Source organism: Sarcophilus harrisii, chromosome 4 (assembly GCF_902635505.1).
Source record: "Sarcophilus harrisii chromosome 4, mSarHar1.11, whole genome shotgun sequence".
NCBI lineage: Eukaryota > Metazoa > Chordata > Mammalia > Dasyuromorphia > Dasyuridae > Sarcophilus > Sarcophilus harrisii.
This window is the reverse complement of record NC_045429.1, coordinates 282,331,100-282,343,218: the sequence shown is the minus strand read 5'-3', so window position 1 is coordinate 282,343,218 and position 12,119 is coordinate 282,331,100. Positions and strand designations below refer to the sequence as shown.

General features: G+C 38.6%; 1 protein-coding gene across 1 annotated transcript; it reads right to left on the bottom strand.

The window, feature by feature from the left end:
• Window positions 1-3,430: 3,430 nt before the first annotated feature.
• Window positions 3,431-11,752, bottom strand: LOC100923620 (40S ribosomal protein S10). The gene is made up of 6 exons (XM_003770720.4): window positions 11,634-11,752; window positions 10,525-10,674; window positions 8,096-8,267; window positions 7,041-7,118; window positions 3,878-3,933; window positions 3,431-3,517 (listed from the first exon to the last, which is right to left on the bottom strand). The coding sequence occupies exons 2-6, from the start codon at window positions 10,672-10,674 to the stop codon at window positions 3,476-3,478; spliced, it is 498 nt and encodes a 165-aa protein (XP_003770768.2). The 5' UTR covers window positions 11,634-11,752; the 3' UTR covers window positions 3,431-3,475.
• Between the last annotated feature and the right edge of the window lie 367 nt (window positions 11,753-12,119).

Genomic DNA, 12,119 nt, shown 5'->3' with positions numbered 1-12,119 from the left:
ACTTCCAACAATACTATATGATGATCAATTCTGAAGAACGTGGCCCTCTTCAACAATAAGATGAACCACATCAGTTCCAATAGAGCAGTAATGAATTGAAACAGCTACACCCAACGAAAGAACTCTGGAAGATGACTGTGAACCATTACATAGAATTCCCAATTCCTCTATTTTTGTCCGCCTGCATTTTTGATTTCCTTCACAGGCTAATTGTACACTATTTGATTAAATGGCTAACATTGATTTATTTTTCTCTTTTGATTAAATCTATCTTAGCTTTAACTTTTGTCTGAAATTATTACCTCTGCTTTTCTCCTTAATTCTACTCCTGATCATGGTTCATGCACAAGGACACTTGATTGTTATTGCTTGAGGACTTTAGGAATGAAGGGATTTCCATGATCACTTGACTTGAATTAGTCACAACTTGAACCCATGTTTTCCTAATGTGTCTCTACTCTATCAATACTTAATCTTGTTTAAATTCTCACAACTACAAAAAATTTACTAGTATCTGAACTTTTGCATATAATGTAAGCTTAAGTTTTACAACCTTCCCATGCTTAGCAGTATTTATCAGGAATATGGAAAGGCTGAAAGAAACAAGACCTAGAGCTCCAGCTTAAAAACTGGATTTAGGATTTAGGGTGATAGGCTATTTGGGTGAGAAAGTACTAATTCATTCATTCTGTTTTGGTGAGAAGGGAAGACAGGGAGCCAGCAACATCTCAGTCTAATCCAGGTTAAACAATTACCTCAGTGTGTGAACACCAGCAAACCACTTGACATCATTCAAGCCAGCTGGAAAATTGGTTAAAAAGCCAGGCCAAGCAAAGGCAGCCAATGAGCACTAAAAGTTTCCCTAAATACTAGCCCTTTCTGCCAAAGAAAGCTTCCCCTACTGGCAGTGAAGGTTCCAAATTAGTTGTTAAATGCAAGCCAAGTCACATTTTTGCCTTACAGTAGCCTGACACCTACTGGTATCCACTCAAGAATGCATGCACATAAAAACACCAGTTTCTCAATTCTTGAAAATATACTTTTTAGTAAAGTAAAGTTTAGTTTAGTAAACTACCACTTCTGGCTATTTTCTAAAAAAATCCTCATTTAAGGAGAATTTTGCAAAGCTTTATAAATTCATTCAATAACAATTGAATGTCACTTGGGAGCTACCCTTTCTGATAGTTAACAATTTCTGATTTGGCTCCTGAATGCCTTCAAGCAAAATTTAGGGTTAGGGTTGAGGTCCCACCTATTCAGAAATATACATCAAACATGTACATGGCACGTTGGAATTCACAAAGTAGTTTTGGGGAAAGGACTTCCCTTCTTTACAAGCAATTCCCAGATAATTCAAACTACTACTGAATCTCAATTTCATTTAAAATTTTAACAATAAAGTTCTTGTGGCTATTGAGGGAAATATCTAAGATTGTAACAGCTTATATCAAGAAAAACAAGTTATTGAAAAGGCAAATAAGGTAGCTTTTAGCTCCTTGATTTTTAGATTACATACCAAATATTTAAATTCAATTTGTGAAATAAAATAACATTTCAATATCCATCTTAATCATGAAAGTCACTTGCAGTGAAACCAAAACAAAGGGATGGAAAACCTGTCATTTACTACCTCTTAAATTTGAAACTTCATACCTTGCCTGCTGGAAAACCTGTCATTTACTACCTCTTAAATTTCAAACTTCATACCTTGCCCTGCCAAAATCTTTTGGTAGAAAGTTTATTAATTTTCTATCCTGGATCCCTCCTAAAGGCATAAAGCTCATTTCTCAGATTTCTCAGGATATTTTTAAGTGCATAAAATATAGAATTACAAAGGACATCACTTAAACGGCATGTTCCAATTTTTGTTTTTCTCCCTCCTCTTCCTTAGAGGGCAACTAATGTTTAAACATGTGCAATTCTTCCACACATATTTTTACAATTATCATCATGCTGCATAAGAAAAATCAGATCAAAAAAGGGCATCATACAACAGCAACCAAAAAACGTGTAAATATTATGTTTTGATCTATACTTGGTCTCCAGTCTTCTACATGTACATGGCTTTCCACAAGACCACTGCAACTGGCCTGAATCACCTTGCTGGGAAATCTCTTATATCACAAGTTTGCAGACCCCAGATAAACAACCTTAGCTCTATAGAACCTTGATGAGATTTTGCATTTTTTCCAAAGTGCAAAGAATCTCTAGAAAACAGTGAAACATACAGTCATATGGAAGAAAAAAAAGTTTACTAGTTATGGTTGTGCTTAATATTTTTCCAAATACTTCTGGAACAGTTCCAATGAGTTACTCAAATTCTTTCCATTTAGGCATCTTCACAAACTTCTACACCTGCCCAAATCTTTGCTTTTAAGAATATACCATTCTGAAACTGTTTATACCAAACAGCTAACAGGGACAGCTAACAACTCAATATATTTTTAATATATTCAATATATTTTTAAGAACAACCAACCTTTTTTTTTTTTTGGGGGGGGGGTTTAATTTAATAGCCTTTTATTTACAGGATATATGCATGGGTAACTTTACAGCATTAACAATTGCCAAACCTCTTGTTCCAATTTTTCACCTCTTACCCCCCCCACCCCCTCCCCCAGATGGCAGGATGACCAGTAGATGTTAAATATATTAATATAAATTATATACACAATAAGTATATATGACCAAAAACGTTATTTTGCTGTACAAAAAGAATCAGACTTTGAAATATTGTACAATTAGCTTGTGAAGGAAATAAAAAATGCGGGTGGGCATAAATATAGGGATTGAGAATTCAATGTAATGGTTTTTAGTCATCTCCCAGAGTTCTTTCTCTGGGCATAGCTGGTTCAGTTCATTACTGCTCCATTCAACCAATCCTTTTCTAACCAGTCTTCAGTGACTCAAGACCTATTAGTTACTTAGGTTAGCTAAATTATAGTTTATTAGACCTCAAAAGCTTTGGACATTTCTTCAGCTTCTTATGGTTTTCATCCCAACGTCAGTTAAATTTCTTTCATCACAACATATCCCTTGCTTTGGAATTTAAGCTTTCCATTGGTTAAAATACTGCCTCTCTTCACCAAGGACCTATATTTGTTTTTGCCAGAGACAAGCAGACTTAATAGAAGGAAAATTCAGAGACCTAAGAAGCATTTTCAGCCAAGCTTTAAGCAGCCAGCACAGAAGCAAGGCTAGATAAAGTGCTATTTCAAAGTAGCTCACAGAAATAACTAGAGTTCAAGGAAGTTAGACTTTCTACCTTTTCCCAACTCTTTTCTGCCCCAAGTCAAGCTAGGATATTACAGATGAAAAGATTTATGCCCTTTTTGTTTAAATACTGATATATACAAATCAGTCTCTTTCCTAGCAAGAACTAAAAGCTCAGAGGCACCACAAATGTCAAAGAGCAGACACACAAAACCAATGTTTTTCCCCAAATTTTATTCAATAAGAAACATCTTTACAGTTTTTATTGAGGAGGCTGACCACGTCCACGACCAAATCCACCTCTCTATAAGAGAAAAGAAAAAAAAAAAAATTACATTAGTGTCATGTAATTTTACTTTTCCTTATTCTTCCAAAAATACTTGTGGGCCTTGCTAAAACTCAACACTATCATTTAAATTACTTTTCCCTCAGGAATTTTCAAAGAACTTCTGAGGTTTCTAGTGTTCTATGTAGAAGTATTTCCAACCAACTCTTGCTGCCTTAGAACATGAGCATGGATGGCACGCCCCCCTCCCCAAGTCCCATGAGTTATGTACCTATGTAAATTATCCACTCTCCTGCAAGGCATACAGATGATGCAAATTCACAGTACAAATAGTTTCTATAACATTCCCATGCTCAGGAGAATGGTGAAATTACTTACAAATTGGAACTCTGTTGCTGACCCAGCCCCAGCCTCAGCCTTCTTGTCAGCACCAGCTAAGAAAAGAAACAATAAGTTAGAATGATCACCTGGTCTGTGTCTGTCTCTCTCACATACACACAATTTATTAAGCATTTTCTATGCACTAGATACTGTGCACTTTGCATTTCCTATACAAAGGCAACAGTTCCTGCCCTCATATTGTCATGAGGAAGGTGAGACAAACACACAATTAGGTAAATGCAAAACCTATACAGAGCAGAAGGAAGTAAAGCTAGGATACTGGGAAAAGATTTCACGGAGAAGGTATGATCTGAGCTGAGTTTTGGAAGAAGTTAGGGAATGAGGAAGGACATTCCAAGAATAGGGACAACCAGTGCAAATTTGAAGGAAAAGGCCATTAAGGCTAGATCAGATAGTGTTAACAGAAATAAAGTGTATTAAGCCTAGGAAGATGCAAAGGGCCCAATTGTGGAGAGATTGTCTGACAAACACAAGTTACTAGGAAGCTATTGCAGTTTACCGAAGGTATGTGTATGTGGGTGATCACCTGTAGAAACTACAAAATTTAGCAACAAATTTCATGTGTGAGAAGAGTTAGAGCAGAGTGAAGCATATTGAGAGAATGATGGTACCTTCAAAAGTAATGGAAAAAGTTTGAAAAGGGAAGAGGTGAGCTTATGAATTTACTTTGGACATACTGAATTTAAGATGCCAATAGAATATCCAGTTCCAGATATTAGGTGATAATTCAGGACTGGCTCTCAAGAGACTAGGAATGGAAAGCTAGATTTGGGAAGCATGTGCATGGACGTGGGGAAAAAAAAAGATCAAATAAGAAAATAAAAGAAAAATTAAAGGACTGAGAAGGTACACAACAAAGGGTAATAGGTACGACCTGGACAACAATTTAGCAAAGAGCATATCAAACACATGGAATATGAAAACACTATTAGGAGATAGCCAGTGGGGATGGTAAATTTTTTAAGGATGGAGAAACATGGACATAGTGTAGACAGTAAAAAAGAAACCAATTAAACGGGGATAAAGTGAAGATAAATTTAACATGAGGGTAATAGTAAGGACAATTTGCTAGAGAAGTTGACTAAAGGTGCACTTTAAAGACAAGGAAAGTGCCAAATCTTTAGAGCTAGTTATTGGAGGCTCGAGAAGACAAAAGGAGCTCTGCCTTAGTGAGGTGTAGCCTCCTCAGAAAGGGGGTGGGAGGGGGGGGAAGAAAGGAGGCTTCAGAAGGGGGAGAAATTTTAATTAGCTGTTGTGAAGAGGACAAAGCATTAGGAAGTGAAATGATGACAGGAATGCCCTGAGGGTCCTGTGTCAGATAATATTTGTAGGGGACCCAAACAGCATAATTCTATTTTTTCTTCAACACCACAACAAAGGAACAAGAGCTCTATGGTTTGTGTAATTCAGAGTAGATATTTTCCAGGATGATAGGCAACAGGACAAGAGGGTAGGAATTTTAAGTAGAAAATGTAGAGTTGTTTTGTGGTTTTTTTTTTTTTTTAAATAAAGAGAACAAAGATGTGGAAAGCACTATTTGCCAAGCCTGCTTTTGTAGCACAGCAGCTTTCTATGATTTAATGCAGCTGGCAAAAGGTCAAATTCAGTCCACTGCCTGTTTTGTACTGATGCAATCAGTACTATTTTAAAAATGTAAAAAAAATCAAACCAACTTGACCCATATAACTCATAGTTTGTGTGTATGTACTTTCCATTAGATTTGGTTTCTTAAAAATTGTTTTTCATCTTTTATTTTTACAGTTCCAGTGACAACATTAATAGGCACTTAATATTAAAAATGAATCAGGTCTTAAAAGCTCAATGCAGCACTGGTGGCTGAGAAGTTGCTGAAAATCCTAAATCCCGGCTTGGGGAGAGGTCAGAAAAGTTTTTAGACAAGCTCAAGTGGAGGGTTGTTAAAGTTTAGAAGGCTGTCCTATATGAAATCCAAAGACAAGCCTAACACCCATCTTGCAAACCCAATACTATTTATATGCTCCCTCGGTATTCAATAAAGTACCAAGACCCATGCTCTTGGAGCAGCCCACTAGCTGCTCAGGACAGGCCACCTGAACTCAATACTGATCTTAATACTTCAACTGGCTCCCACATTGCTTGAGGCAATTCCTTCATCCTTCTGTTTATTAAGATATCTACAACCTCCTAAATCGGGAGCTCAGGAGATTAGGGATGGCAAGCCTAGATCCAGGAAGCATGTACATGGACACCAGTGACAAATTCAACTCGGTCCTTGTTCTTATTGCCCTCTCTGAACAGCTGGTTCTTCCTGGCTTTTGTGACTTGAATCCTTGGTTCTCCTATTTGAATATACATACTCTCCTTTTTACTCATATTCAATCTTTACTTCTTTCTTAAGCTGCATCTCCTACCCTCCTCCATCACCAAAGAAACCCCAAACTCAAATGTCTTTCCCCTAAATCCACCCTCTTCTTTCAAATACCCAGGCTCACAAACCAGATCTGATTCCATTCCCCATATCTAAACAAATGATAAATCTTGTCAATTCTGACACAAACTCTCATCTGTCAGTTTTTTTCTGTGCACAGGATCATCTACTAATGAAGTTCAAGGCTTTACTACCTCTACCAACTGAGCCATTGCATTAGCCTCTCCTCCAGTCCCTACTACACAAAGCTGATGAATTCCTAAAGCTTAGTTCAAACGGTCATTCCCCAGCACAAAAATTTCCATCGACTTTCAAATGTTCCTAGGACATTTGTCCTAGGCATTTGGAGCCCTGGACAATCTTGACTATTTTCAGTTTATTATTGCTCTCACATACCATATTCTAATTATAAGAATCTGCTTGCTGTTTCCCATGCTTGCAATATCCTCTCCCTTTCTGCTAATTGAAAAATCCCTATCTCTTCAAGGCTCAGGTCAGAGCCTGACCTGAGATCCTAATACTTAGCTATTGGTGCTTCTTATTCCTGTCCACTCCCCAATATTTTGCATGCACTTATTGGGAGACAGTGCACGTATTACCTCCAATCCTAAGCAGAAGCTTCTCAATGGAAAGATTTTTTTTTCATTTATATGTCCAATGCCAAACAGGTGCTTAATAAACATTTGCTCAATTAAACTAATAAAGTTCTGGAATATCAAGATAAGAACTTACGAGGAGCAGCACTTCGTCTGTATGTGTCTCTGTCAGCTTCACCCCGAGTAAGTCGGGCAGGTCGCTCACCCTCCAGACCTATACAAATAAAGAACACTGTTACAACCTGGAAACCCCCTAACTGGAATTTTGAATGTGGACATTTCTGACTTTTGAGTGACTGTAGAAGGGGAATCTGTGTTCCCAGAACCCCAAACTCTTACATGGAATATACAGGTATATTGATAGCAATACTCCATCTATTATCTGGATCCTGAAAAATCACTTAGAAAGACTATTTTAATCCTTAATGTAGCTGAATCATTGTATACTTAAAATTAGCAGAAACAGTACTCCAAATGCCTTTATCTTTTGACAGTAATTTATAAAATTGGAAATTTTGTACAAACAGGACAGTCTCTCAATTTATTCCATCAACATTTCAAAAATGACTTTTCAGAAAGCCTAGGAAGCTTCAACTCTCAGGCTCATTTCCCCCATATTTAATCAAGGGGAAAAAAAAAAACAAAAGCCAAAGTGTGCAGATACAGATTCATAATACCAGAAGCTAAGAATGATTCAACACACTGCCCATATGGAAATGATTTACAAAAACATAACTAAAATTGACAAAGTAGCCAATTCAGCACTTCACATATTAAGGTGGCCATATGAATATGCTAAGAGAAGTGGGTAACAGAAGAGCTGTGTGTTAAATAACCCCAAGATAGAGGGTGAAGAAATTTTGGAGCAAAAAAAGTCAGTTCAAAAAATTAAAGTATATATCTTCTAAAATCCCTCAAGACAGTGGGATTCCCTTAAAAAAATTTACATAAGAATGAAAGTTGAAAGGACTTGAGCAAGATTAACATTATGAGTCAGTTTTTTAAAATAGATTTTAAAAGTTTGTTTGACATCTCCATTCTGTGCACTTCATTGTTTCTCCTCAAGAATAAAATACACTTTTATTCCCAAGGCAAACAGCATTCCACTATATTAACAAATTTTCTGCCTTGGTATACATACTTATACATAAGTTTGAAAGATGATGGCATAACCTTATTTAAGCACAATACCTTTAGGCCTTGGTCTTCCTGTCTCAGGACGACTTCTGCGGAGCGTGGCAGGCACGATTTCAGGGGGCAGATGAAGGTAATCCCGAAGGTACTGAATGCCCTCATTGGTGAGGTACCAGTAGAAATGCCTCCATGCAAACTGCTCCTTAACATAGCCACGAGACTTTAGAGACTGAAAGGAAAAAAAAAAACAAAAACACCCAGTATATCACTTGGGTTCATATAACCAAATGGTCTAAGTAAGAAGTAATTGTAAAACTATTTTAGGAGAGAATAACAGAATTCCCTTAAAGCAACCCCAAAATTCAGTGTTGCTATTTTTGCATCTTACAAAGGAGAGACTCGAAAGGTTCAGAGTTTGCTACATGTCTCTCAGATTGGCTAAGAGGACAGGAAAAGATGATGACAAATGTTGGAAGGGATATGGGAAAACTGGGACACTGAAACATTGCTGGTGGAACTAAACAGACCCAACCATTCTGGAAAGCAATTTGGAACTATGCTCAAAAGATTACAAAGTGTGCCTACCCTTTGACCCAGCAATGTTTCTATTGGGCTTGTACCCCAGAGATCTTAAAGGAGGGAAAGGCAGCTGTATGTGCAAAATGTTTGTGGCAGCCCTTTTTGAAGTGACTAGAAACTGGAAATTGGATGTCCATCAATTGGAGAATGGCTGAATAAATTATGGTATGTGAATGTTATGGAACATTACTGTTCTGTTAAGAAATGAGCAGCAGGATGATTTCAGAGAGGCCTACATGAAGTGATGCTAAGTGAAATGAACAGAACCAAGAGATCACTATGCATGGCAACAAGACTATATAATGATCAACTCTGATGGACTTGGCTCTCTTCAACATAAAGTTGATTCAAATCAGTTCCAAGTGTCCAGTAACGAAAAGAGCAATCTACATCCAGAGAGAGGACTATGGGAACCAAGTATGGACCACAACATAGCATTTTCACTGTTACTGTTTGCTTGCATTTTTGTCTTCCTTCTCGGGTTTTTTTTTTTCTTTTTAGATCCGATTTTTCTTGTGCAGCAAGATAACTGTATAAATATGCATACATATATTGGATTTAACATGTATTGGACTACCTGCCATCTAGGGGAGGAGGTGGAGGGGAAAATTTGGAACAGGTTTTGTAAGGATCAGTGTTGAAAAAATTACCCATGCATGTTTTGTAAATAAAGATAAAACACAAAGTTCAGTGTTTGCCCAGGATTGCAAAACCAGGCAAAATTTAAACCATCACATACCAAGCTTGACTAGTCAATGATAATGGTTTTCAGTTAAAGAATGAATCTGTGACCTCTAGAAGAAAACTCAACTTTCTTCTAATTAAAAAAATGGAGAAAAATGAAGATCATGTAAAAATATAAAGCAGCACCAGCTATAAACATAATAGTTTTAAACTTTACAATTTTTAAAGTTCATTCAAATGAGTCTCATTTGATGGTTAATGCTATAAAGCCTGCGTAGGCTTTAAATTTATAAAGGAGAAAACTGAAGTACTTAAGCAATTTAAATTAGCAAAACTAGTTAGTGATCAAACAGGAATTAAAAGATACATTTTGAGCTAGCACAACTATTTTCTAAGAACCAGGCACTATGGTAAAAAAGAAACCAAGAAAACACTTGAAAAGCCCTGGAAGAACTCACCTGACTAGGGGGTAGAGACAGAAGCAGGCAAGGTCAGAATAAAAAGGTACAAGGAAGGAAGGAATATATTGGGGCAGGAAAGACTAACATAAGGTGGTAACCGAGGAACTCAGAAGGCAGAGATGAAGCGATGAAGAGACATTCCAAACTGGAGGATAGTCATCGAAAAGGCATGGTGTTGGGAGGTGAAATGTCAGATGTCATTAGTAAATGGGCCAATGCTGTTGGATCATCAAGAATATGTTAAAGTGGCAAGGTAGTAGCTTAAAATGCCAAAAAAAAGGAATAACAGGAAGTCTATGGAGTTCACTGAGTGGAGGGAAATAAGAACAGACCTATGCTTTAGGAAAATGAGGATATTTTGGAATTAAGTCTATTCTGGTAACCTTTAATACTGGGCAGTTAGATCGTGCTACCTACAATGAGGAAGGAACTTACTACTTACACTAACTTACTAGCTGTGTCACCCTGGGCAATTCATTTGATCCCTTCATCTTAAGTTTCCTCATTTGTAAAATAAGGATAAAAATAGCACCTAACTTCCAAAGTTGTTGTGAAAAGCAAATGAGACTGTAGATATAAACCATTTAACACAGTGCCCAGTACACAATATGCACCAAATAAATGCTGGCTATAATTTTTTACCCCTCAATGGGCAGAATGGACAAGTTAAGTTTCTGGAATTATTTCAAACATTCCCAAATTCCACCAAGGAACTGGACAAATTTTAAAATTGAATCACTGCCTACCCTTCTCCCACTGTACCTGCATGGCTTTCATGACATGGAGATTGGGCACATTCTTGTCTGCCAGCTCAGGGTGCTTTGGCATGTGGACATCCTTCTTGGCTACCATTACACCCTCCTTAAAAAGGAGTTCATAGATGGCAATTCGGTTCTTCTTAGGCATCAACATCTAAAAGACAATAATAAAAAGCCTGAGAAATATAGCCAATTACTGGACAAACACCTCTAGACAATTCTGTCACCTAAGAAGCCCAAGACTGCCTCCAAATCAAGTTCTAAATTTTAAAACATATCTGCAGAGTAGCTAATCTTCACACTCCATGCAGCTTAACCTTCATTCTAAATCCTTAGCAATAAAAAAAATTATTCCATGCAACTAGTTGGTTGAATCAAGTGCTTGGAAGCAGCCCATTTATACCAGGATAAAAGCAGCGACTAAAAAAAGAAAAACGCCATTTTAGATAAGTTTCATTTTCATTTCCCCCAGTTTCTTGACTATACCTGTCCAATTTCATATAGAAAAATCAAGAGTCAAGTTCACGCAGTAATAAATAGGGATGACGATCCCTAGATATGGTGTCAAAATATGTGGATGCAAATTCTGCCGGCGAGTTTCAGAATCTGACTTTCCCAATTTGGAAAACAGAAGGAACTGGAGTGGATAATTGTTCCTCTGGTTCCAAACCCCAAAATCTCCACCTACGTCCTTATGACCGATCCTTTAACCTAACCCCAGAGCCCGCCAAGTCCAAACGGAAGCCTCCCGCTTCTCCAGCCTCCCGCCCCGCGCCCCGTGCCCGGCTCTACTCCCAGGCAGGAAAGGAGGGCTCCGGGGCCGAGACTGGGCCAAGTACCTTTCCCTAGAGAAGAGCCGGGTGAGCGTGCCTCCCATCCCCCGCAGGGCCTCGGGGTCCCAAATACGGGCCGCGGCCTGGCCCGCTCTCCCCCTCTTGCCGGGCTGGCTTCCACCCCAATGCCATCGGGCTTCCTTTCTTGCGTCCCAAAAATAAAGGCACTCTGGAGGGTAGGAACGTTCGCAGATCCAAGGCCACGTGCGCCCGGGGATGTCGGCGCCGAGATGGGCCCGATGCGGTGCGGATTAAAGAAAAGGCCCCAAACTCGGCTTACCTTGGCGGAGGCGACGGGTGCTGCTCTACACGGAGCCCGGGATAGAAAGGAAAGAGCATGCGCAGCGCGGCTTCTCTTCCGGGCTTCGCTAAGGACCCTATAAATGACGTCAGGAGCAGGAGCGCCTTGGGTGTCTTCGTCAATGCCTGATTGAAAGCTTCCAGGGAATCTTAAGGGCACCTTTTCATGACCTTCCGCCGTTAGTTTCCTTTAAATGATGCAAGCGTGCGCTCTCTAAGGAAAAGCATCCGGATGACCAGCCCTCTCTTCAAGAAAAAAATCCCATTGGAAGGTTTAGTCCTGTAGAGAACGCACAGGGGATAAAAGAGAAGATTTCCGCGCACAGAGAATGCTAGGAAGTGAAATGGAGACTGTGGCTGGCGCTGACTTTTCTTAAGATTCCCTGCTGAACCTTTTTTGATCGAGTACAGTTATGGAATCATGGAGCAATTGAGACTCTCTCAAGTTACCCTCCATAATGAATTT